This window comes from Littorina saxatilis, linkage group LG2 (genome assembly GCF_037325665.1).
Source record: "Littorina saxatilis isolate snail1 linkage group LG2, US_GU_Lsax_2.0, whole genome shotgun sequence".
NCBI classification, from domain to species: domain Eukaryota; kingdom Metazoa; phylum Mollusca; class Gastropoda; order Littorinimorpha; family Littorinidae; genus Littorina; species Littorina saxatilis.
The window spans coordinates 100,997,088-101,024,346 of record NC_090246.1 but is presented as its reverse complement, the minus strand read 5'-3'; the positions used below and the strand labels follow the sequence as shown (position 1 = coordinate 101,024,346).

The 27,259-nt window shown below is 44.8% G+C and overlaps 1 protein-coding gene across 2 annotated transcripts; it reads right to left on the bottom strand.

The window, feature by feature from the left end:
* Positions 1–411: 411 nt before the first annotated feature.
* LOC138960349 (DNA excision repair protein ERCC-6-like) lies at positions 412–26,890 on the bottom strand. 2 transcript variants are annotated; one of them, XM_070332232.1, is made up of 23 exons: positions 26,869–26,890; positions 25,913–26,162; positions 24,872–24,971; positions 24,308–24,407; positions 23,846–23,966; positions 21,473–21,578; positions 20,534–21,100; positions 19,921–20,098; positions 18,686–18,787; positions 11,390–11,542; positions 10,740–10,875; positions 10,117–10,287; positions 8,644–8,820; positions 7,782–7,898; positions 7,127–7,222; positions 6,628–6,843; positions 5,895–6,005; positions 4,668–4,882; positions 3,723–4,294; positions 3,211–3,345; positions 2,448–2,637; positions 1,979–2,066; positions 412–1,516 (listed from the first exon to the last, which is right to left on the bottom strand). In XM_070332232.1, exons 2-23 carry the CDS (start codon positions 26,015–26,017, stop codon positions 1,091–1,093), a joined length of 4,182 nt encoding a protein of 1,393 aa, XP_070188333.1. In that variant the 5' UTR covers positions 26,018–26,162; positions 26,869–26,890; the 3' UTR covers positions 412–1,090. The 2 variants fall into 2 exon arrangements, with proteins under 2 accessions (XP_070188333.1, XP_070188334.1); XM_070332233.1 differs by having other exon boundaries at positions 413–1,516; positions 20,534–21,097.
* Between the last annotated feature and the right edge of the window lie 369 nt (positions 26,891–27,259).

Here is a 27,259-nt window from a genome sequence, read left to right as displayed (position 1 = left end):
TCATGTGGACAAAACAAACACAGAAAACCTCGAGAGTCAGTCCCTTTCAGTTTTTCATGTGGACAAAACAAACACAGAAAACCTCGGGAGTCAGTCCCTTTCAGTGTTTCATGTGGACAAAACAAACACAGAAAACCTCGGGAGTCAGTCCCTTTCAGTGTTTCATGTGGACAAAACAAACACAGAAAACCTCGGGAGTCAGTCCCTTTCAGTGTTTCATGTGGACAAAACAAACACAGAAAATCTCGGGATTCAGTCCCTTTCAGTGTTTCATGTGGACAAAACAAACACAGAAAACCTCGGGAGTCAGTCCTTTTCAGTGTTTCATGTGGACAAAACAAACACAGAAAACCTCGGGAGTCAGTCCCTTTCAGTGTTTCATTGGGACAAAACAAACACAGAAAACCTCGGGAGTCAGTCCCTTTCAGTGTTTCATGTGGACAAAACAAACACAGAAAACCTCGGGAGTCAGTCCCTTTCAGTGTTTCATGTGGACAAAACAAACACAGAAAACCTCGGGAGTCAGTCCCTTTCAGTGTTTCATGTGGACAAAACAAACACAGAAAACCTCGGGAGTCAGTCCCTTTCAGTGTTTCATGTGGACAAAACAAACACAGAAAACCTCGGGAGTCAGTCCCTTTCAGTGTTTCATGTGGACAAAACAAACACAGAAAACCTCGGGAGTCAGTCCCTTTCAGTGTTTCATGTGGACAAAACAAACACAGAAAACCTCGGGAGTCAGTCCCTTTCAGTGTTTCATGTGGACAAAACAAACACAGAAAACCTCGGGAGTCAGTCACTTTCAGTGTTTCATGTGGACAAAACAAACACAGGTTAATTGAACAATTGTATGAAAAAGCGACACATGCATCCTGAGTTTGAGACCTCACTACTGTTACCTGATTAAGTAAATTTTACATCAAACCTAGTTTTAATAACTCTTGCATAATCACTGAAAATGTCATCACTGAGCTGCCACACAGCTGAGAGTATAAAAAAAAAATTCAAAATCTCTCTCTCTCTCTCTCTCTCTAATCTCCCCTGATATGTTCTGATTAGCTTATTTCACCGGTTCAAGTATTGAGGACCGCTATCTAAACTCCTGCTTCAAAATCCATCTGCCCGAACCAGCCACTTTCTCAAAGTCACAAATCTGCAGCAGCATGGCCTTGAATTTGGCGGATTCATTGGGTGGAAGCCGAGGCCCAAAGTTGGTGATAAGTTCCTGAGTGGTGGCCTGCCCGTTAACGTCACTCATGAAAGCAATGAAGTTGCGAATGTCTTCCAAGAGTTCTGTGTCGTTGTGGTTGATGCTGCTGCCAGCAGCCTCTGGGAGATCTTCAGCGGCGTCGGAGGTGGTGGGAGTCTTGGTGGTGGACAGCTCTTGTCGTTTGTGCATACGAACGAGAAGGTCTGATGAGGAAAACAGGCCTTGGCTGGCTGACAGTGCAACGCTTCCAGCTTGAGATCCGTCAAACAGGGATTCCTTCTCCTCCTTGGCTTTCTTGCTTGACTTCTGAAAACAGAAAACAACTGACGTGAAAGAATTCATGTGCACAATCATTTCTTTAATGCAAGGAGTTAATTTCCAGCTATTACTGGAATATAAATACACTGTACATTGATTTCCACATGATAAACAAAATTGTCCCCAAGGAGATGTCAAAACTGCATGACATTCTCTTCAATTCAGAACTGTATGGTCCATTCTTTTGGTAATAAGATCTCGTATTTCAAGAAATGTCAGGTTAACTCTCTGAGTGGATACAACCTCTCCAACTGTGTCACTCACTTCCTATCCATACCAAAATCTACGTAGGGAACAGCTGATTTGTTTTACAAAAAATTCATCCCATCTCAATTTCCCCTGTGTGCTGTACTAGACCAGCAGCAAGTTCCCTAGATTTACCATGCATTGAAAATACAGTGAAATACTTTAGACCACTTTAAGCATCAAAGACAAAATCATTTCTCTCACTTCTGATTTCTTTTGCACTGGTTTGGCTGGAGCCTCTCCTGGCTTGGTGGGGGCAAGGAGGCTGTTCTTCTTCTGTCCAAAACGTGGCCTGAGAAAAAATGACAATCATGAGTTAAATTCATATTATTATCTAAAGTAAACATGGAATTTCTTCTTCTTCCCTAGAGGACTGGGTTCTTGCGAACGTCTCAGAGTCCTGCGGTTGAGTCACTGTTACTGAGAGTGCCTAGCTCCGGCAAACAGGGAGATTAAAAAGGTGGGGAGGTTAAAACTATGTACAGGGGAGAGTGCGTTCACGGGGCTCTCATGCCCGACTGCAGGAGACTGCTGCCGAGACGGGAGTGAAATGACTCCAGGGAGGGGGCCGATGATATTAATGTTGGTAACTTATTCCATTCGGAGATGGTGCGGGGGAAAAATGTGATTGAAAGGGCTGGGTGGAGGGCAAATGAGCACAAATGAAGCGTACTTTGAAGCAACACTGCCATGGCTTCCTGTCCACGTGGGAACTCCGGCTGAAGCAGGCATGCACATGGACCGAGAGCGCCTGAGAGCTGCCACCGCCTCCTTCGCCACTTTGGTTGCCTCTGCTTCCACCAGGGCAAAGTCTGCTCTGCCAGACTCCATGATCTTGTCATGTTTCATCACTCCTTGGATACCTGCACAAAACCAGACAGTTTGACATTGAACACAACTAAACAGCTGAGGTGTCTTATTCTTAAACACAAGCACATGCAATTATAAACATGCACATATGCATGCATACATGAATATACACATACACTTGCCTCAGGACCTGTTATCTAAAGCAGCACAGGCTGTGAATGTACTCTTGTCAATTTATACCTTTTGTGTTACATACTTCTTCATCACTGCACACGCAGATGTCAACTCCACAGCTTCGACAATACTAGGCTGTAAGTCCAAGGTCCTCCTCTGAACCATAGATCTTCTACCATAATGATAATATTTCAGCTGGCCCGATCTTTCAACGTAGCAAACAAACTAAGATGCACTACCTAACAAACATCTTTACACAAGAACAAATTCCTTTCGAAATCTTTTATCCTGCATGCTATAAATGCTCAGCAGTAACATCAGACAGCATTGTCCATACCTACTGGCCGTATAAAATTTCATCTCACACGGCATCACTGCAGAGCGCCTAGAACTGTACCCACGGAATATGCGCGATATAAGACTCATTGATTGATTGATTGATTGATTGATACCTGTTTTCTTGAACAGTCTCCTGAGGACATAGTCATCCTGCTGCTTGTTGTTCATTGGTTCTCCTTCTGGCTCCGCCCCCTGCTGCTGATAGCCACAGCTCTTCACAAGATTGGGGATGCGCTGTCCTTCAAACTCTGTGGACCAAAAAGCCAATCTGTTAGAACATGCATGTTGATGCACATTGGGCCCAACATTTCCCCTTAATATACATGCAAACTTCTTCTTCTTCAGCGTTTGACAGTTGTGTCCCTTATAATCTTAGGCCTGTTGATCGTAGGAAATCGCAGGTTCGGTGCAGGTCTTCCACAGTTATACATGCAAACAAAATAGTAATCGTACTTGTCATCCACACCTCCAAACTCCAAAATGTTGAGTAAAACATCTCAACATGACTTTCAACTATTGTTCAACTATGTCATTTAGGTACTTTTAAATCTTCTTTTCTAACTGTCTTCTTCGTAAACACAAACAATATAAGGACCAACAAAATATATCAAAACTACATGCTTACTGGCGTCCTTCTTCTTCTTTTTCTTCTTGTGTTCCCTTTGTTTCGAAGATGACTTGCTGCCAGACGATCGCTCTTCAACGTTCTTCATGGACTTCTTCTTGCTTTTATTTCCGTCATCCTTCTCTGCTTCACCATTACCTTGAGATCCTGCAACCCCCTCCTTCTTTTTCTTGGCTTCTTCCATCTGCCGGCTGAGTTTTCGTGCAAATTCACGCATCCTTTCCATCTCGGACATGTCCAGACCGTAACTGTTTGAATCTTCTTCTTCCGGCTCATCAGCTTTCTTCTTTTTCTTCTTCTCCTCCTCCTCTGCTGCTGCCGCTTCCTTCTCCTTCTTCATCTGGTCAAAGCGATTGGGTCTGAGAGCTTTGGGGGTGGGGGTGGGGGCCACTGCACTGCGTCTGGGCATGTGAACGTTGGAACCCGTGCCGGCAAAGATGGCGCTGGTTTCGGTGCCGGTCTCATCTTTGCTGCCCAGAGTGAACAGCTCAAAGATGTCGTTGGACTTAAAGAAGCGTCGCTGCTTCGGGTCCTTCAGCACACGGTTGGTGAGGAACTGCTTGAAGATTTGTCTGCAGAAGAAGCGGAGAGGTTTGTAGGGTATATTACTGGATCTAATCTAAAAATTGCCTAAATTAAACAAATCTGTCTCAATTTACTTAAGTCTTTGCATGTACACTAAGTGCTACTTTATCCTAGTAATGAGGTCTTGCTGCGTAACTTCAAGAACAGAAGATATGCACTATCACAGTAATAAATATTCTCTTGGCTGCAAATCTCAAAAACAAAATGCAAACTTTCAGATTTGAACTTATTTTTTTGCCACAATTCCTTTCAAAATTATGAAACAGAAAATGAAAAGACATGCCCTTGATGGCTTGGCTGTGAGGGCGAAAAACTTGAATTGCTCTCTCATAACAGATATTTCCACTGCTGATTCCTCACCTGTGGTAGATTTTCTCCTCGATGGTGCCGGAGGTGAGAAGCCTGTAGATGGTGACTTGCCGTGTCTGACCGATGCGCCATGCTCGTTCTCGTGCCTGCATGTCAGTACTGGGATTCCAGTCCGGGTCGTAGATGATGATACGATCGGCACCTGTCAGGTTGACCCCCAGCCCACCCACACGTGTGGTCAGCAGGAACACATAGATGGACTTGGTCTGCAGGAAAGAATTTATTATCAATAAATGAGAAACAAAGACTACTAACGATCCAAAATCAAAAATTAAAAAAGTTTAAATTTTTTGTGTTTTTGTATTTTGATTCATTATTTATAGCATGAATGGGAAAACTGAATAATAAACAAACAGAAATGTTAGAAATAAACAGTCTCTTTCCTGCTGCTGTCCAGTAAATAAGAGGAATATTGAATCGCAAAATCAACCTGAAAATCAAGCTTAACAAAGAGAAACTAGTGATGCTGGCAACATCTTCTTCTTCTTCTTCTGCGTTCGTGGGCTGAAACTCCCACGTACACCCGTGTTTTTGCACGAGTGGATTTTTACGTGTATGACCGTTTTTACCCCGCCATTTAGGCAGCCATACGCCGCTTTCGGAGGAAGCATGCCGGGTGTTTTCGTGTTTCTATAACCCACCGAACTCTGACATGGATTACAGGATCTTTTCCGTGCGCACTTGGTCTTGTGCTTGCGTGTACACACGAAGGGGGTTAAGTCACTAGCAGGTCTGCACATAAGTTGACCTGGGAGATCGGAAAAATCTCCACTCTTAACCCACCAGGCGGCAGCGACCGGGATTCGAACTCACGACCTTCCGATTAAGAGGCTGACGTCTTACCAACCCAACCCGCCACAGCGCCCGTCTACTGGCAACATCGAATGTCGTTAGTGTTGCAGTGGTCTGTCTCTTTTCAGACCTACCAAAATCTGAGTTCTAAACAGAGAGGGAATCTCCCCCCCCCCCCCAATATAAAGAGAAAATCTAAGAAAACTAGGTCTTAAAGTAGAGGGAGTTTTAAAACAGAAGTTTCACTGTATTTTTGTTGTGAAACTGTTCAGCTCTCAGTTTGTTCTTTTCAAATGACTACCAACAAATGTCTACTGGTCAGTTGTGTAAGCTTCTTCAAATGAACCACAAACATTCCCCGACGTCTGTCTGCCACCCAAAAAAACCAAATCCGTTCTCTTACATCAAAACCAAACAGTCACAAACCTTGTTGAACTGTGCGACAAGGGGCTGTCGTGAGGAAATAGGCGTCGTACCATCCATACGCAGGTAAGTGTACTGGCGATCTTGCACAAAGTCTTCCATTATATCCAGCATCTAAATGGCAAAACACAACAAATCCGGTCAATTTGTTTCTACACAAGCATAACGGACAAAAGCCAACTTTCGTTGTTGTTGTGGTTATGGAAAACAGTTGTCATACTTGAAAGTTCCCAATCTACATTATATACAGATAAAAAATGTTCCATTTCATCAGCAATAACGTGAATATTTATATTTTCTTTGCTCTTCAGAATCAAGGTCATTCAAATGACAGTGAAGATGACCCATCGCCATGTTCTACATTTATATAAAGACAAAACGTGTTTTATTCTATCAACAACATGAACATTTATATTTTCTTTACTCCTCAGAATCAAGGTAGTTCACATGACAATGTAGATGACCTGAAGCCATTTTCCCTTGAATTCAATTCTTTGTTTGTTTTTTCATAACCACAACCATCACCACAAAAAAATGTTTTGTAATACTTGAGACAATTTTTTTACATTTTTTTAATTTAAATCATAGAGGATGAAAGTTGCTTGTTTATTTTAATGCTTGTTATTCTCTCAGGTGCCAGGAGATTGGTTCCGAATAACTCTTGCTTACTCCAGTACACATCTAGTATGCATTTACTTCCCTTTGGTTATCAGATCTTAACAAAACTCAGACTTACAGCTTTGCTTTGTGAAAACAGCAGCACCTTGTGTCCCTGCTGGTGCCAGAGTTTGAGCAACGCCTCCACCACCACCAGCTTGCCGGAGCGCCTCCAGTAGCCGTACTCCAGCTCACGGTCTCCGGAGATATCCTGACCCACCAGCACTCGAGGTCCCCCTGTGCAGATGTCTGGGTGGTTGCAGATCTTTCTCAGGTTGATCAGGCCTGCAAACACCTGGTGAAAAACAAGAGCATAAATATTCCAGAATTAAGGAATTCGGTTTCATTTGCTTGTTCGAAATTGTGCTGCAGTTTGACAATTGCTGTTAGCTGTGAGCGATAAGACTTCCGGGACAAAAAAAAGTGTGAGCGATTACAACAATAGTATTGGAGGTCATACATTCAACAATAATTGTAATTTAAAACCTGTCATTCAAGCGAATCTCTTCTATAACTTTTTTGAAATTTTGCAAAACTCTTAAAATTGCAAAGACGAAGAAAAAAGCTAGTTTCCTTACCTTGTATTTTCCTGCGAGAATGGCCTGACACTCCCGTGAGTCCAGATACTCCTGGTACACATCTCTCTGCTCATCTGTCAGCCGACAGAATAACACCTGCAACAATTATGTAAATACATAAGAATTAAAAATCAAGAAAGGTATGTTAGTTATTAGAACAATATATTCATAAGGCCCCCCCCAAAAAAAAGGTCTGTTTACGGTAACATAGGGTGAAAAAATAGGGTCGGTAGGTCGTTTTTTATTTTTTTTCTCCCCTCTCTATGTTTCACAGTTCATTTCTTCTCATCAATCCCTGTTTTTGCCCAACATAACTATAAACAGTACTTTGAGCTTACCTCCCTTCTGTCGTCTGCTGTTTGAGCGCAAACAGCTCTATTTTGGATGCATTTTTTTTTTCTTTTTCAGACGATCCAAAAAAAAGATTAGGGTCGGGCCTAAAAACTAGGGTCAGTCGGGTTACCGTAAACAGACCTATTTTTTTTTTGGCCTAACAAAAAAACAACCGTTGGCAGTCTATTTCTTTTGGATTTATGTATGTACATCAGTCAAACTTGATATACCTCTGTTCCTCCCCTTGTGCCACCTCCTCCAGTCTATAATATATGCCTTCACACTCTTTAATAAGCCATCCCTCAATAGTCACTATCCATACCTGTTCACTTTTGCCAGGAAGGTCCAGGTTCGCCTGCACATCAGCCTTCATCCTTCGCAGAAGATATGGGTTGATTGTGTCACGCAGCACACAGGCACACTTGTATGCTGTCTCCACCTGAACACAATGCCGTTTTATCAACATTAGTCACTGTTGTTGTAAATGTAGAGGGTTACGTTAAAGATCCCACGATTGACGAAAGGGTCTTTCCTGGCAAAATTGTATAGGCATAGATAAAAATGTCCACCAAATACCCGTGTGACTTGAAATAAAGTGTAAAAAAATTCCATCTCACACGGCATTAAGTCTCAGGGCTTGGAAACATGAATACACGCATGCAGGAGAAAAAGAAAAAAAAATGGGTAGCGCCGTATACTGTATGGCAGCTCGCTTTCCCCAGGGAGAAAGCAGCCCGAATTTCTGTGAGGTTACCCTCATGGACTATATAAAATCTTATCCTTACTCTCTATGTTTCACTGCTGTCTGAGATGCCAGCTGACAACAGCACAGACATGTTCATGAAAATTGACTTCGTGTTCTGCTATTCTTACAGTGCATTCATTCACTCTACTTGTCTGTGCAATGGAACATATCCGTAAGGATCAAAATTGTGTAATAAAGTCATTTTTATTCACTTTCACACACTTCAAAGTTTACTGAATGGTTCCTAATGATACAAAAACTTCAAGGCTCAAAGCCTGGCATGCTTTGCGGACCTCCCAGTCATTCTGCAATACTAAGCTTTCACCTTACCATCTTTCCATGAATGTTCGCAGTGTGTGATAAAATTCAAATGTGGCCAGCACCATCCAAAGGTATATATGCATCACCTAATCACAGTAAAGTAAGGCCTATTTCTCACCTGAACCTGTGTGGCATTAGAGTAGCCTCCCTGCACAATGGGGATGGAAAAATGAGCCAGGAAGTCTGGCAGGGTCCCTAGTTTCCCCGGAAATACGAAGTCAAACAGGGACCATAACTCCTTCAGGTTGTTTTGGATTGGTGACCCTGACAGGATGATGCGATGAGACGTCCGGAACTGAAAGATGGGGGACACAGCTAAGTACAGTGAAGTTGATTGCTGAATGTTCATTTTCAACTTTCAAAATAAAGTTTAAAAATGTGTATTGGAGGAAGACGGGAAATAGTAACCACTCGCGGGATCTTCTTCTTCTTCTTCTTCTTCTTGGCGTTCGCAGAGGTTACACAATCAGTCCAGCACTGGTGATAAATGTTGTCGTTTTCTCCAACTCCTGTCGACTGCCGTATAGTTTGGTCTGCAAGGGAGTTGGTGACGGCCACACTTCTTCCTGGTTGTGGTGGTGCCAGTCACTTTCCTCCCGCGTCCCCTGGCGTGACAAGACGGACGGGAGGGACCTCCAGTAGTTGGGGCTGGGTCCCTTTGAGGCATGGGACCCGACGCTGCTCCACCCTGGGGGGTCCTCAATGGGCGAGCGCCATTTCCATCTGTGCTGGTTGATTGTGTCATCATTTGCGTAAGTGCGTGTACCCGTGGTTTGTTAGAATGCGCCGTGCGGCCCGGGTCCTCCGTCTTCAGCATTCGGGGTTTTCTGTCGGGGTTACCTCACCCTTAGCTCATGGCCCGTACGTCCTACCCTGAGAGCACAGGGGGGAGGATTTTCCGGGATCCCACCCGGAGCCAGTTTGGTCCGCGGCCGCAAGCGGCTGATCTCCATATCTGAAGACCGTTCCCCTATCCGCCACCCGGGGACGCGCTGGGTTGGGGGTGGTCGCCCCACTAAAAATCCCACACTGGGTTAAGAAAGATCAGCCTGTCCCAGCTCGCGGGATAAGCTATTAACCCCTTCACTGCCCACCCCGTATGTAATACGTGGTCATTTTCGGTTTGTCCTACGCCCATAACCGTATCTCATACGTGGGATTTGTGTCAACAACATTTCAGGACATTTCTGAAAACTAAATGGGAGATAACCACTGTCCAAGTACTTGTAGGGGTTCTAAACACAGTTCTTTCCCATAGACCGTTCGGATAATGCTGTTATACTGTGGCAGTGAAGGGGTTAATAAGGAGTTTTATGTTTATATGTTTGATCTTTCTTATTTGTTTCTGTTGTTTAATGCACCTTCAAGTATACATTTCAGAAAACATAAAACCCTGACAAAAATTTGGAAATGCACCCTTAACCGTCATCTATAAAACTTCTTTGTAAATGTTGTACGTTGAGTTAATGATTAGCTATCGGTCAGCCCTGAACTGAAAGATAATGTAATCTTTTGAACAGCACGATCTTGTCATTACAAAACAAGTATCATAAACTCCATCCAACTCAAGGCAAAAGTCAGGCCAGCATACCTGTTTGCAGCAGAGGGTAACCTGTGCGTTAGGGTTGCGTATCTTGTGACCCTCATCCAGCACGATGTAGTGCCAGTTGTAAGGCAGCAGCACCTCCTGTTGGATCACCAGGGTGTTGAACGATGTCACCAAGATGCCATTTGACTTCACTATGTTTCGCACCAGCTGGGCCTGACACACACACAAATCAGTATTCACCATGATCGTTCCGTGATCATTGCTGTTTAGTTAAATGTAAAACAATTGCTAACATTGTGCATTCTGAGTCCATACCTCCGTCTCTTAAATGATAAACTGATACAATGGAGAAGAGTAAGGACAGTGTATGACTAGATCTGTCTGGAATAAAACATCATGGGTCATTGCCCAGAAGCTGCTTCAGGAGAGATCTGATTCTGAACACAAAAAAAGAGAGCTATCTTTGCACTATATCATCACTTGTTGCTGAGCGCTTACAAATGAAGACTCTGCAAAAATAACCTTCAACAAACGACGGGCTACAGGGCTACAGGGCTACAGGGCTACAGGGCAATGCACTGTACCATGCAGAGTTACACACAAATACAGAAAAACACAAACAACAATGACATAATACTTTTGAAGCACAAGTGAGTTTCAAGTACCTCTGAGCCAGTGTAGGAGCCCGAGGAGTGCAGAATGGCCACTCTGAAGTCAGGCGCCCAGATGTGGAACTCCTTCAGCCACTGGTGCATCACTGTTGCTGGACACACAATCATTGACGGTCCCAGCCCAACATACCTGTCAGTAATAAAACGCAACTTTCTTCAGCTTGGGGACCATGTATTCCACATTAATACAAGGTATTATCTTTTTTAAGTGATGAATAAAGCAAATTTTTCAAACAAATCGCACAAACTAAAACTGATTAACAGCAATGTACAGATTTTACAGCACACTGGTGGAGAGATGAAGCATACACCCTGAGATGATTGAGCATGTGTGGATCAGTTTGTGCCTGTGTGCCTGTGTGTGTGCCTGTGTGTGTGTGTGTTTGTGCCTGTGTGGTGTGTGTGTGTGCCTGTGCCTGTGTGTGTGTGTGTGTTTGTGCCTGTGTGGTGTGTGTGTGTGCCTGTGCGTGTGTGTGTGTGTGTGTGTGTGTGTGTGTGTGTGTGTGTGTGTGTGTGTGTGTATTTATCACCAAACCAAACATTAGCCAGGCAAGTCACACAAAGTGCATTATATTGAAATTCTCTTGTTATCAATTCTGAAAATTAAAACAGCACAATGATAACCACAAAACAATTGTTCTCACCTGAATTCTTTGGACCGTAGTTTGCTGGTCCTGAGGGCGGCTAAGAACGCAATCATCTGGATTGTCTTCCCCAGTCCCATCTCATCGCCGATGATTCCTCCAGCCTCCTGACAGTGAAGCTCCCACAGCCACCGAACTCCCGTCTTCTGGTACCTGAAATTGCAAGTGATGATTTTTTTTTATCAATTTCCAAAAAATTCTGCCAAGCAACCATTCCCATCATGTCTTCTTCTTCTTCGTTCATGGGCTGAAACTCCCACGTTTTTTGCACAAGAGGGAGTTTACGTGTATGACTTTTTTTTACCCCCCGCCATTTAGGAAGCCACACGCCGCTTTCGGGGGAATTCCCATCATGTAATTTGAACGGAAAGAAGGTTCCTTATACTTCCTGGCCTCACAGAGAATCGAAAATTTTTAATTAAATTTTCATTTGATTAATATACTTACCCGAGTCACATATTAGCATTGACGCAGTCGAGATGCTAGGTTGACTGAAAAACGCTATCCCGTCTATAGTATAAGGGAAGCAACCCAAGCAAAAAAGTAGCAAGCTTGCTACCCTGGGTTGCCTCCCGTAGCGTGCATCACGCCACAGATCTCGTACCCGATACGAGACACCCTCATTCGACTTCTAGAATACAAAGAAACTAAAAGCGGGGAAGGTGGGAGGGAATTACCTATGTGACTCGGGTAAGTATATTAATCAAATGAAAATTTAATTAAAAATTTTCGATTAAATTACATATTCTTACTCCGAGTCACATATTAGCAGATAACTCCAACAAGGTGGTGGGTAAGATCAAAAAGTTCAAACTCACTCTAAAGTTCTGGAGAGACAAAAGCCAGCTGCCGCCAAGGAAGGAATAGGCCGAGACCCATCCTGACAGAGGGCAGCAATGTCTGCAGAACCTAATAAGACAAAATCCTAGCGCCAGAAGCTGTGCGCAGGACATCATCCAAACCCCATAGGCCAAAAAGGCCAAGGAGGAGGCCCAGGCCCTGGAAATGAGCTCGGGCCGAGCCGAGGGAAAGATAGCATAAGCTATGACAAGGCGGAGGGCAAGAAAATCCCTTGCCAAGAAACTGGCCCACTGCCAAAAGTCAGGAAAGGATCCCGTGAGAAAGCAACCACTGACTCACTCTAAACCCTTGCCAGGAACTGGCCCACTGCCAAAGGACAGAAACGGACCGAGAACCACCCTGATTGACAGCCGAGATGTCTCTCAGGCAAGAAATGCGAAAGACGACCTCAGAGAGCCAGTAAGCTGTGCCCAGCACTTCTTCCAATCTTCTGAACCGTAAAACAGTCCGGAAAAGGACCCCAGTCTTGGATAAACCCGACCAAGTAGAGGGAAGGACAAGCTGCCCCCCCCCCCCCCCCCCCCTTAAATGGAAGGAAATGCTAATGGCCTGGAAAAGATCCGTGCGTAAGGTTGCCGGCTAAGCCCTGAAAAGGACCGACCCTCACGGAGACCATAAGGCAACCATGCCAAAGTAAGAAAACTTTGGGATGGAGTGAGGCCCAAAAGGCCGTTGAGAGAACAGTCAGCTCCGGAAGAGTGACCAAACTCCAAACCGGAAAGAGAGAGACGCCTGAGTATCAAGTACCAGGGTCCAACTCAATGAGCAAAACTCAAAGGAGACGGTCACCGGTCGTCCCCTGCCCATCCCTGCGAAAGCAGAGAGAGGGGTAAAAAAAAAGGGGACGAAGCGACCTAAGGTAGTGCATAAGCACCGCAAATGCGGACCCGCAGTGGCCAAATCCTAATGTGACCGGAGACCGGAAACAAAATGACAAAAGCCAGCGTGATCGCAGAGCAGACTGCTTGTAGGTAATTGAAAATGAATCAAAAAACCCGAAACAGAAAGGACGAAGCTGGTAAGAAAGACGGAAAACCGTGAAGCGAACCAGCCGTCAGCCTCCCGAGACCAGAGTTCTCAGTAATAGTCATAGTTGCAAGTGAAAAAGGGGTGACCAGGCCGGAAGCCCAACCCAGCAGAAATCGTCCCAACTCACATCATGCAAGCATGATGGAGAAGAGGAAGAGACGAAATCCGCAGTCACAAGAACCAATTGCCAAAGTCGCAACACAACAGGCAGGAGACTATAACACAGGCTAAGGCCGAGAGCCTTGCTGCCCGTAGGCCGGCCATTGCACCAAAGTACTCAAAGTACACAGGCACAGTAAGAAACCAAAAGTTTCGGCCGCCGAAAAAGATGCTGGCCTAGAGGCCAGCACCGAGAAAACTGGAACATTAGCTAGACCTCTGCCCAAAAAGGGGAGGAGTAGCCAAAAAACCTGAGAAAAAGTGACAAGCCAAGAATGACTTCTCAAACATGCAATGCCCAGACAATGCACCCTCAGGAAAATCTGAATGTTACTTCCGAGGCCAACTCAAGTGAACCTTAAGTTTGGGCGAAACACCAGAACGAGTCTGATCGCTAGAGAAAGACAAAGTCAGACTCGGCGAAAGACAAACCTGGACCGAGTCCAGAAGCTCGTGGCAAGAGAAAACGGGGAAGCCCGAAGGCAGAAACCCCCTTTTAAACGGAAATCGACCTCTCAGCACCCATACGCTGGGAAAGAGAAAGAATGTCGAAGCCCGAAGCCACAAGCACAAGGAAAGCAACAACCACCACCTCCAACGGATGAAATGGCTGTTGCTCCCGCCGAGGCTAAAACCCCGAAGCCCTAAGGCCGGCTGTTGTTTCAAAAACCCAGCGTACCTATGACGGCTGTGAAAGAAACAATCTCACCTGAGCTGAGGACGTAGGCCGCTTAGGCTGAGTCCACTTAGGTATAGCCTGCTTATGAGCGGCCTGCTTTCGCTGCTTTCAAATTGAAGCTCAAAAGAAGGGAACCGCTGTTCTCTGTTGGTCTCAATCCCCTGCTTCTGGCATGAGAGGCCAGGCTGCCGGAGAGAGACCGTCCACCAAGGATGACGAACTGAGAATGTTCCTTGTCGACTCCTCAGAAAACCGGGAGTGGGCAAGAAACAAGTCCCTTCCGCACGAGACCGCATGGAAATAGTGCAGAGAGGACAGCCTCATCTGTGCCTCGTTCACCCTTGTATGTGTGGAGAGGAGTGAGACACTTCCTCCGCGTCCTGCCCTTTACTAAGGGGAAAGGGCGCCAAGGAATCTGCCAGAGCGCGAGAAAGCGCCCGCAGGAGAGTCTCGGAAATGGAACTGAGTTCCAAAAGTTGTCAGCCCCCTTCCTCAGAGAATAGGAGATTCTGCCCATAGAGCGGCAGAACCGAATCCTTCCTCAACGGCTTCGTAAGAAGCGAAAGAAGATCCGGCGTGACCGGAAACGGTGCACGCGGACGGGGAAAGGCCAACAGGCGGCTACGAGACGACCCTGGCCAAGGCAACTTCCTCTGGTCCGCTAAGGGCACGAAGGAGGAAGCCTGCGCAGGAGCGGCAAGGCATTCCGATGCCGGCTCCGAAGCTGAACCCTGAGGAACCAGCAACGAAACCGACGCCGGAGGCCACCCCCTGCCGAAGAGGGGGGCTCGGCGAAAAGGCAAAAAGGCGAAAAGCTACAAAGGGCGATTCTTCAAACCAGAAGTAGCTGCTTCCTCTTTGCCAACCGAAGTCCTTCCTGTTGGCAATCGATTGTGCTCATTCCCTAACTGAGGGGAGGATGAGAGGAATCAAAAACCAAGGAAAGTGGGAGAGAGGAGCTAGCGGCCACCACCGGAGTGTGTGGATGCTGCTGTCCCAACAGAGGCAAGAAGCCTGTATGCCCATAGGGCAAGCCTTGTTCGAAATTCACCGGCGACCAAACGGAAGCAGCGGGAACTGAACCGGAAAATCCGGGAGGAGCCGGAAGTGCGGCAGCAACAGCAGCGCTATGCCAAAGCTGGTGCTGAGCCACCTACGAGCTGAAGCTCGGAACCCAAAGGTAGGCCGTAGGCCAGAACCGGAAGTGACAGTAACCTGTGCACTACCCGCTTGACCTACCCTCCTGCCAAGGCCGGAAGCGAAGCTGCCGGAAATGGCTGCCGTGCAAAGGGCAAAGCTCAAACCGGAAAGGGCCATGGGCTGCCCACACACCGATGAACTAACATTTCCAGCCGGAGCCGGAAGAGAAGCTGTCGCGAACGACTGCTTACGTATAGCGCAGCTCCAGCAGGATGGGATCATTAATTGTCCACCTTCCAACGAGGCACTACTTCCGTGAACCGGAAGTGCCGCTGTCGCGTACGACTGCCGACGTAAGGCAAGGCTCGAACCGGACGTGACAGTAGCCTGTGCACTAACCAGTGAACCTACACTTCCGGTCAGAACTGGAAGAACAGCTGTCGCGGGCGACCGCTGTCATAGGACAAGGCTCGAACCAGACGTGACAGTAGTCTGTGCACTAGCAAGTGAACCTCTACTTCCGGCCGGAGCTGGAAGCGGCTGCCGCGAACGACTGCTGACGTAAATTCGGAAGCTGGCCAGAGCCGCCGAAGGCAGCTGCTCCTCGCACACGGACCCGAAGTCCGAAACGCCACCTGAAGGGGACGGCTCATAGCCAAAAGAACCCGACAAATGACGCTGCGAGGGAAGGCCGTAAGCCGAACGCCCATCCTGTTGGCCATCGATGAAACTCGCACCCCTGACTAAGAGGAAGATGAGAGTCACCAACAACCGAAGGCAGCTGAAGAGAGGAGCTAGCGGCCACCACCGAAGTGGGTGGCTGCTGCTGTCCCAACAGAGGCAAAAAGCCTGTATGCCCAGGAGAACCACCGTATTCGAAATTCACCGGCGACACAACGGAAGCAGCGGGAACCGAACCGGAAAAGCCGGGAGGAGCAGGGAGTGCAGACGCAACAGCAGAACTATGCCATAGCTGGTGCTGAGGAGTCTGCAAGCCACAACCCGGAAGCCCTAGGCCGGAACCGGAAGTGACAGATGACTGTGCACGACCCGTTTGACCTACATTTCCTGCCCAGGCAGGAAGAGCAGCTGCCGGAAACGGCTGCTGTAGCAGGGCAAGGCTCGAACCGAAAGGGACCATGGGCTGTCCGCAAACCAGTGAACCAACACTTCCGGCCGGAGCCGGAAGCGAAGCTGCCGCAAGCCCTAGGCCGGAACCGGAAGTGACAGATGACTGTGCACGACCCGTTTGACCTACATTTCCTGCCCAGGCAGGAAGAGCAGCTGCCGGAAACGGCTGCTGTAGCAGGGCAAGGCTCGAACCGGAAGGGACCATGGGCTGTCCGCAAACCAGTGAACCAACACTTCCGGCCGGAGCCGGAAGCGAAGCTGCCGCGAACGGCTGCTTACATAAAGCGCAGCTCGAACCGGATGGGACCATGGTCTGTCCGCAACCAGTGAACCACCACTTCCGGCCGGAGCCGGAAGGAAGCTGCCGCGAACGACTGCTTACGTAAAGAGCAGCTCGAACCGGAGGGGACCATGGTCTGTCCGCAACCAGTGAACCACCACTTCCGGCCGGAGCCGAAAGGAAGCTGCCGCGAACGACTGCTTACGTAAAGCGCAGCTCGAAACGGAGGGGACCATGGTCTGTCCGCAACCAGTGAACCACTACTTCCGGGAACCGGAAGTGCAGCTGCCGCGGACGGCTGCTGCGAGCACATACCTTGTGTCGACCGTATCCCCCAAAGGGACCTGCTCAGGTGCACTCCCGCAAGCGGAAGCCACCGAGCGCCGGCCGAGAAGAGAAACGCCTCCCTGTGCACGGACTCCAGAGCCATCACAGAAGCCAGCAGGCTGGACAGGTGATCAGGAACAAAGGCAGCCAACGACCGAGGGTCGCACACCCCCGGGAGGGAGGCAGAGCTGGAAACAGGGTCCGTCCGCGACATTTCTGTACGAACGAGCGTCCGAATTTCTGGAATCAAAGAAGACAAAAGGCTAGCAACAAGAGCGCCAGCCTCCGGCGCAGGTACAGGGGTAGAAACGGCCGTGGTAGCGGCCACACCCGCCGCCCGCGAGCCAGACGAAGTTTCCTCCGGAGCCTAAATAGGCACAGGAAAAACGAAGTTAGTCTTCGGGTCAGAAACGTGAACCGTGGGGTTCCTAGCAGAAGAGGTGGAAGCCGAGGACTTAGGTTTAACAGGGCCTTTGCCCCTAACCTCGGCCTTAGCCGCTCGCTTTTCTCACTATCAGACATGCTGTCACACGAGAAAAATAACTACTGAAAATACACAAGTCTCTAGGACGTAAAACTTCAGCAGAATAAACTAGCACTAACGTACCAGCTACAAGCAGCTACCAATGCTACTGGTAAATGCTCAAAGTCCGTAGCACGGACCCAAACTAACCAGCAAAAAACACCACGTGTAAGCGAAAAATGGCGACCAAAATGGCGGCCACAGCAACAAACTACTGAGCAAAATTCGTAAGTCCGCGGACGGAAAAATTCTCAGCAGAATGACAATGCAAACAACAACAAAAAGGAACAATCTCACCGCTAGAAACAGCTATGAGCAGACGGGGAGCCGAGGCCGGTAGGTGTCAAGCAGACAGCAAAACCGGCCTAGGAGCGAAATCAAGCACGACCTGTCTCTCTGGCTGAAAGATGTCGAATGAGGGTGTCTCGTATCGGGTACGAGATCTGTGGCGTGATGCACGCTACGGGAGGCAACCCAGGGTAGCAAGCTTGCTACTTTTTTGCTTGGGTTGCTTCCCTTATACTATAGACGGGATAGCGTTTTTCAGTCAACCTAGCATCTCGACTGCGTCAATGCTAATATGTGACTCGGAGTAAGAATATGTAATTTAATCTCAGTTTATCCTTGCAACAGGCATCAGAACTAATTGTAAGTCTTTGAAGCTTACAAAGCATATGTCCAGATCAAACAATATCTGACATACAGTCAGAGTTCCCCTGGCAACCATCTCTCAATAACAACCACCTGCCTGCAACAATTACCTGCATCAATCACCTTTCCGTAGCAACCACCTGTCTATATAACACTCACTTCTGGTCTGTCTCTTAGATGGTTGTTATAAACAAGTTCGACTGTAAGAAGGCAAAAAGTGTCACCCACACAAACTTCTTCTTCTTCTTCTTCGTCGTTCGCTACCCACACAAACTTCTTCTTCTTCTTCTTCGTCGTTCGCTACCCACACAAACAGGATTAACTTGTCCTCATACTTAGATTAGTGTTAAATCACTACCACACATAGCTGCACATATTAATTGTTGGGAATACACTTCTGACTGCCAAGCTTAACAGAAGGCATTGTTACTATGACATATAAGATAAGCCCTTGATCTTCAGATTGTTACTATGACATATAAGATAAGCCCTTGATCTTCAGATTTTTTCTCTTACTTGTACAGCCTCTTCCATATTTTTCCAGGGACAACCAGACCGCCATCAAACTCTTCGTCTTCTCCACTGTCATCCTCACGAGCATCCTTCTCCTGTTGAAGCCTGAATGGGAAAAAAACAGCTTGATTTAAATCCAAAGTCTTGTTCATCTGTTTTGCAGTAAAGATCTATCTACCCAGGCAAAGATAAAAAAACCCATTAATTAAAATAAAATAAAAACATAAGAAAAGGCAGCTCTGTTAGAACACATTATAAAAACCAGAGACAGCACCAATTTGTCCTGTACCCATGGACAAATTCTAGTTGATCAAATCTTGATTACACATCATACAGTGTTTACTTTCAAACCCCAATATCCTGTTCAGATTCCAATCTACATTAAATACCAGAATGTCAAATAAGAGACTGGTTTTCATGGCATGGCATGGTATATTTTCATGGCATGGCATGGCAATAGACGGGACTCCGTAAATAACTCTGTCAGGTGTGTATGCGTTGTGAAAGAGTGAATACTCTTGCTTTTAGTGAGGCAAACTTTTCAAATGTGCATCTTGTCCACGTGTTTTAGACACACCCCTCGTTAGTGACTGGCTAATGATGTCACATGGGAAAGTTTGCCTCAATAAAAATAGAGAATACTACATGGCTTGCTGTGTCGTACCAGATTTACACGAGTTGTTTTTTTAAATATTGAACTGCGAGCGAAAGCGAGCTGTTCACTATTTGAAAAAGCAACGAGTGTAAATCTGGTACGACACAGCAAGCCATGTAGTATTCTGTTTATCCTACATACTGTACTTACGTGTATTTTACTGAAAATGTCTTGCAGACGAGGCAGCTAAATTGAAGACGCTTGTTTTGGAACCTCAATCTCTTCTAAAGCCTCGTGCAATCTATTACGTCAAAGCAAAGAAACGTCACTCTGAAAGTGTGGCGTGACGTATTAGTTCTAAAGATTCATCGAGGGTAATTAGCGAGCGCAATTTTTGTTTCTATAATGACGTTTGTCTCGGTGACTTTGGCATCATAAGCAGTGGAAAGACAGGTCCCTGCCAGACTTGCTTGAAATGACCTCATTTACATGATATACACACGTGTGATTTGAACGATTATTATCTCACGGGTGTCTCTCTCACGTATGTAGGATAAGCAAGAGTATTTCCTCTTTCACAATCCATACAAACCCAACAGGGTTATCTCCGACCATTGTCCATTGCCAATGTTCTGTTACAAACCTTAGTCTTTTGAGATAGTAACTCTCATCCGCATCATCCTTCTCACGTGTGATGGAGCGATCTCGCTTCTGTTTCATTGGTTGCGAAAACTGCTCCTCTTCATCATCGCTCCTTCTGTACACAGCATTTGTCTTTCTGGCAGGCGGCTTTTTCTTCAACTTTTTGGCAGGTGGTATTCCTGAAAAAGAGACCTGCTGTTAAAGAAACTAAATTTCTGCTTTTTTGACACTGATCAATATAATTTTAGTGACAAACTTTCAAACAGCCTTGTGAGTCTGCAGTAAGTAGATATTGCTTTCGTGAAAACAAAAGTTTGTACTGACCGACTCCATCCCAAAGATGTCATTTTTTCTGAATAAGCTTGGATTATAGGTCATAGGTCATAGGTCATTATAGGTCATATTTTGCAACAACAACAACAAAAACTGGTGCTGACAGATGTCCTCATTCAAAATTTGAACTAAATCTTGCTTTTCAGCAAAAGTAATAAGAACCTAGCCTGATGTTTAATGTCCCAAAGCTTTTAAAATTCATGTTTCCACAATATCCGATACAAACATTTTCACAAAAACTTTTGGCAAAGCAACCTTTGGCATGCTGCAGCTATTCATACCTCTCGTATCCTCATCCTCTGTATCAGGCTCAGACATGTGACGCATATCAGTCTTGTCCGGAATGTACTCCTCGTCACTCTCCAAACACTCCCCATCCTCATCCTGGTACTCATCACCACTCAGCCGAGCATCCTCGCTAAAGTTGTGCGTCATCTTGTACTGTCGTTTTCTCTGATACTGCTTCTGTGTGTAGTCCACTTCAGGGTCATAATTTCTGAAGTCTTTTTCGTCAAACATGTTGCTGGCTTTTTTCTCTGAGAGCGAGGGTTGATGCTGAGATAAATGTTCTGAGGTAGAGTTCTGAGAATGAGTGTTGCTGCTGCCTTGAGATAAGTTAGATATGGATGTCTTTCTAACAGGTTTCTTCTTTCCACCTTTTCCTTTCTCTTCTACAAGAAACTTTTCAAAGTCTGTGGCTGGGACAGGTGGTGAGTTTTTTTGTGCTGTCTTGATGACAGTGCCGAAAGGAGTCATCATTCCCAAGCGAATCATGCGATCTCGTTCGGATTCTTTCTTGGGTCGACCGTTCATTTCTCCCAAGATCTTGTCTGTGACACTGCCTTCTTCTCAAACACAATTAGAACAAAAAATGCCTCAGAAATAAATTCATAACGTAAATCTTGAAAAACAGCAAAAGTGAAAAAAACTCAATTTGTTCTCAACAGTAGAAGAACCTATCTTGACTTGCAGTATAACAAATATTGGACAAACCAGTTGTGTACCAACTGTCTTTGCAAATGAGTGGAGTAAAAATAAACAAGCACCCCACCTGCAAATAAATGTTGCACAATTATCAAAATCAATTTAGACTTATCATAATCACAGGCATAATTATATGAGCAAAACACAACTACTATAAACTCACTATGATCATTCCCACTGCTTGAGAAAATTTTCATGACACTCAAAGTATGCTGTTACAAACTAAGTCAGGTTACCTTCTTCATCTTCCTCACTCTCCCTCCTGTTCGCTGCTTCTTCTGCTTTCTGAAGCTTGGTGGTTGCAACCTTCTCTCTGACTTTCAAGGTCTTCAGCTGGCTCAGCTGCAAAAACCAATCAATTACCAATAAGGAACTTACAAAGGACTTTCCTTGTGAAGCATACAAGACAAGAGGCGAAGCCTTCAAGGCTCACGTAAGAAATAGACAAACAGTAACACAAACTCAATCACTCCGTCACACATACACACCCACACACACAGTAAGCTTAGGTGACACTGTGCAAGAAAGAGAGACACTAGATCTAGATCTGTCTGCATGTAGCCTACTTACAGGGACACGACTGCCAAATAGTCTCGGCCCGCTCAAAATAACAATGACCGAGACCACACACACCACGCAAGAGAGAAAGACTACAGGGAGGCATGCCGTCATGATGCATTAATTGACGTCAAACACTTTTGACCGTGACGTAATCTTATGCGAGCTTTATCCATAGTCTTGGATAACCACTCACACATAGACTCGGAAATGTTAAAGTTTCTACCACAGACATACACACGCACAAACACACACACGCACAAACACACACACGCACACACACACGCACAAACGCACAGACAGACAAAGTTACGATCGCATAGGCTACACTTCGTGAGCCAAAAACCAACTGATTACAATAGTTTTGCATCTCTTCAAATACAGAGGTACTATGTGAAGAGAGGACATCAAATACAGAGGTACTATGTGAAGAGAGGACATCAAATACAGAGGTACTATGTGAAGAGAGGACATCAAATACAGAGGTACTATGTGAAGAGAGGACATCAAATACAGAGGTACTATGTGAAGAGAGGACATCAACTACAGAGGTACTGTGTGAAGAGAGGACATCAAATACAGAGGTACTATGTGAAGAGAGGACATCAAATACAGAGGTACTATGTGAAGAGAGGACATCAAATACAGAGGTACTATGTGAAGAGAGGACATCAACTACAGAGGTACTGTGTGAAGAGAGGACATCAAATACAGAGGTACTATGTGAAGAGAGGACATCAAATACAGAGGTACTATGTGAAGAGAGGACATCAAATACAGAGGTACTATGTGAAGAGAGGACATCAAATACAGAGGTACTATGTGAAGAGAGGACATCAAATACAGAGGTACTATGTGAAGAGAGGACATCAAATACAGAGGTACTATGTGAAGAGAGGACATCAACTACAGAGGTACTATGTGAAGAGAGGACATCAACTACAGAGGTACTATGTGAAGAGAGGACATCAACTACAGAGGTACTATGTGAAGAGAGGACATCAAATACAGAGGTACTATGTGAAGAGAGGACATCAAATACAGAGGTACTATGTGAAGAGAGGACATCAAATACAGAGGTACTATGTGAAGAGAGGACATCAACTACAGAGGTACTATGTGAAGAGAGGACATCAACTACAGAGGTACTATGTGAAGAGAGGACATCAACTACAGAGGTACTATGTGAAGAGAGGACATCAAATACAGAGGTACTATGTGAAGAGAGGACATCAAATACAGAGGTACTATGTGAAGAGAGGACATCAAATACAGAGGTACTATGTGAAGAGAGGACATCAAATACAGAGGTACTATGTGAAGAGAGGACATCAACTACAGAGGTACTATGTGAAGAGAGGACATCAACTACAGAGGTACTATGTGAAGAGAGGACATCAACTACAGAGGTACTATGTGAAGAGAGGACATCAAATACAGAGGTACTATGTGAAGAGAGGACATCAACTACAGAGGTACTATGTGAAGAGAGGACATCAACTACAGAGGTACTATGTGAAGAGAGGACATCAAATACAGAGGTACTATGTGAAGAGAGGACATCAAATACAGAGGTACTATGTGAAGAGAGGACATCAACTACAGAGGTACTATGTGAAGAGAGGACATCAAATACAGAGGTACTATGTGAAGAGAGGACATCAAATACAGAGGTACTATGTGAAGAGAGGACATCAAATACAGAGGTACTATGTGAAGAGAGGACATCAAATACAGAGGTACTATGTGAAGAGAGGACACCCTTGCAAGCAAATCCAAACTTTCCTTATATTGCAACCATCCCTTTATACCAAAGGAAAACATGAAGTGTTCTGTATCAGGAGGTGTTCTTGCAGAAAAAGGGCTTCATTTTACAGGCATTACCATAATGTTTTATTTTAATTAAACATCCACCCTAAAATTCCATCAGATGGACTTATACCACATCTAGTGTGCCTCTTCTTACTTCAATTGCTGGGCAAGGGAGGAGTTTGGGAAAAGGGAAATATATATAAACACCAGCTACTTCACACGAGTTGACAAACGTTCACCTTGTTGTCCTTCTGTTTTCTGATTGCCTCAAGCCGTCGCTGTATTTCTCTGGGCGTAGCGTTCTGCTGTTGTACTGTACTCTCCGCTTTCCTGATGTGGTCAAGCTCACCTCCCACAAGTCTGCCAAACACACAGACAGCATATTTTGTTACAAGTACAATATTGACACATCATCGTACATAAGCTTCCTACACACAAAAATCTGTACATATGGGAGTGCAAACACGTGTGCAGTTTGTTTTTACCACCAATTCCATTATTTCAATTTTGACAATGTCCACAATTACAATTTTCACAATGCAAGTGCAAAAATTAGTGAAATTCCATTATGTTCACATGATCAGCTATTCATGCTTGACTTACTAGGTAAAGTAAGCCACTTACCATAAAAGGAAGCTAACCTCTACTGTCAAAAATACAATTCTCAACTCTCATGCAGTTTGCGACACCATCCTCTTTACCTGATGTCATCACGGATGGAGACAAGTTCCTTGTTCAGGATGCGCTTCAGACGTTCTGCCTCGTCATTGGCCATAGCCTTGTCCACCTGTTTCATCACACCTGAAAACACACAATTTAAACAAGACCTGAATATGAACAATTCCAGGTCTATAGAATTTTCCCATTTAACTCTGAATCTCTGCAAAAACCTGCAGCTCACCATGCCCATTTATAGATAACATTCCTTTTGTAAGTTTAAATCTTCTTCACACAATCTTGGAATTTGTTATGAAAAAAATAATAATAATAAAAACCAAACAAAGACTGAAGTCAAGAACAAAGGGACCTAACAATAACGTGTTGAGACATAAGAACAAAGGGACCTAACAATAACGTGTTGAGACATAAGAACAAAGGGACCTAACAATAACGTGTTGAGACATAAGAACAAAGGGACCTAACAATAACGTGTTGAGACATAAGAACAAAGGGACCTAACAATACCGTGTTAAGACATACACATAACCTACATGCATATATCCGACAGAGAAGTCAATACAAACACACATATCACTTTAACACACCTTGTTCAAACTCATCCTGGTTGAAGACGCTGAGACCTAATCCTTGCAGCTCTGTGGTCTGGTCATCCAGCGCAGCCTGTGGGATGAGACCTGTGTCCACCTGCAACATGGATCCAGACAGGACATTAGTTTTCAAGGCAGAACAAGAGAATTAGAAAACGGTCTTTACATGTTGTAAAGTATAGAAAATAAAAGGAACTAAAACTCTCCAGCCTTTACATTTTGAAAAGCATAGAAAATTAAAAGCAACAAACAGATTTTTCCCTCAACATAAAGACTGGCCGGGTCTGCTGCCTAACACATGAACTCAAACTTTTGTTGGACTAAACTGGGGGAAAGTTTAGATTATGCCTTTTTTCTGAACAGTTGATGTATACATGTATGCAAACCACTTCGTCATTTGCTTTCTTTTGAGAGCAAAGAAGCACCTTCACTTTCACAATAATTTCTCTTAATGTTTTATCGATTTTATTACTATTGTATTAGACACCACACAGCTTTAAAAAAAAAAAAGGAAAGGAGTGTGCTCAATCAATCAATCAATATGAGGCTTATATCGCGCGTATTCCGTGGGTACAGTTCTAAGCGCAGGGATTTATTTTTATTTTTAATTTTTATTTTATGCAATTTATATCGCGCACATATTCAAGGCGCAGGGATTTATTTATGCCGTGTGAGATGGAATTTTTTTTACACAATACATCACGCATTCACATCGGCCAGCAGATCGCAGCCATTTCGGCGCATATCCTACTTTTCACGGCCTATTATTCCAAGTCACACGGGTATTTTGGTGGACATTTTTATCTATGCCTATACAATTTTGCCAGGAAAGACCCTTTTGTCAATCGTGGGATCTTTAACGTGCACACCCCAATGTAGTGTACACGAAGGGACCTCGGTTTTTCGTCTCATCCGAAAGACTAGCACTTGAACCCACCATCTAGGTAAGGAAAGGGGGAGAGAAAATTGCAAACGCCCTGACCCAGGGTGCTGGAAATAATGAACATACAATATCAACAATGTCTAGACTGCACGCACCTTAAACAGTCCATCTGTATCAGCCTGGGTGGCCCCACCAGGGTCATCTTCCATTCTCTCCCCTTCAACCTCCTGTGAGGTCCCGGGCTGTGGAGACCCACTCATGGTGGTTGGTGAGTTTCAGTTTAAAAAAAACAACACCTTTTAACTTCTTGTGCAAAATATGTTAGTGTTACGTATTTTATCACGAAGCTGTTGAGAACATTGTTATATTTTGGTCACTAGGAACACAGAATTCTCCACTTGCAGCCTGCAACAAACAATAAACGGAAAATATATATTAACCAATGAAATAGGGTCAAACTCGAAGCATAAAGTTAAGCATTTTAACATTCAACATACATGTCTGATAGTGATAGTGATACTAAGTGTGACTGTGTGGATCTCCTTTTGTTTTGTGAAGTTTCCCATCTCCTTTAATGTACAGATATTGTGACAAATAAACATTATCATAATTTAACTAAGCAAGGACAGGCCTTTATAAAAGCATGATACAAAATACATTGTAATGAAGTGAGAAGACATGCTGATCAACATCTTTTGTAGTCTTGGCTCTGCTCTTGCCTATTTCTGGTTCTGTAAGGTTCTTTACTGGTCAATGATGGGACAACCAATAACTGAGTACATGTATGGATGTGTGTATGCTGCAACAAAGTGTCGTCAAACTAAGAACACTGGTCAATCCTGCTGCAATCACACGTCGACCGTAAACCTAACATTTTCATGAAATGAATTACTCATGATCAATGCCGCGATTCAATGCGCTGCTTTCGGCTTTGATTACACAATCACCATGCAATGTTTACTAGCAACTCCCGCGATATCGCATTTTTCAAGAAAGAACGCATAAACCTTGGAAGTTTAATATCCGGTAATATCCTGCATTTTAAAATGAAAGTAAGGCTGAATAGAGAAGAAAACGTGGTTTGTTTGCTGTGTCTATTCTTTCGCTTTACCTTTGCCGCCATCTTGGAAATCCTCAGCAAATGATGATGACGTAACACAGTTTCTATTTTTGGCAATATAGGTATTTCCTGTGAAATGCCAGGCCACAGGAACGCTCAGGGACAGCCCGGCAGGAAAGCATATTTGTGAATAGCAGAGATACTAAATGTCAATAGATCAACACTGGAACGAGAAAAGACCACACTTGTATTTGATTGTAATGACCGTACACAAGTTTTTTTCTTGGTATGACATGCGAATCAGGAATGGCAGAAGTGGCCTATATCTTACCAAAAACAACAAGGGGCATAATTCCTCCCTTCTTCATACAAATTCAAAAGGTACAGACTACAAGATTTGTTGTCAAAAGCAAAGGCGAATACACTCTCTCTTTATCTTTTG

What these genes read in the sequence shown, in the direction of transcription:
- LOC138960349 (XM_070332232.1), bottom strand. Translation starts at nt 26,017, where the DNA reads ATGAGTGGGTCTCCACAGCCCGGGACCTCACAGGAGGTTGAAGGGGAG. An exon ending in TCCATCCGTGATGACATCAG is followed by an intron (nt 23,967 to 24,307) that starts GTAAAGAGGATG and finishes TGTGTTTGGCAG; the next exon opens with ACTTGTGGGAGGTGAGCTTG. An exon ending in TTACCCTCTGCTGCAAACAG is followed by an intron (nt 8,821 to 10,116) that starts GTATGCTGGCCT and finishes CCCATCTTTCAG; the next exon opens with TTCCGGACGTCTCATCGCAT.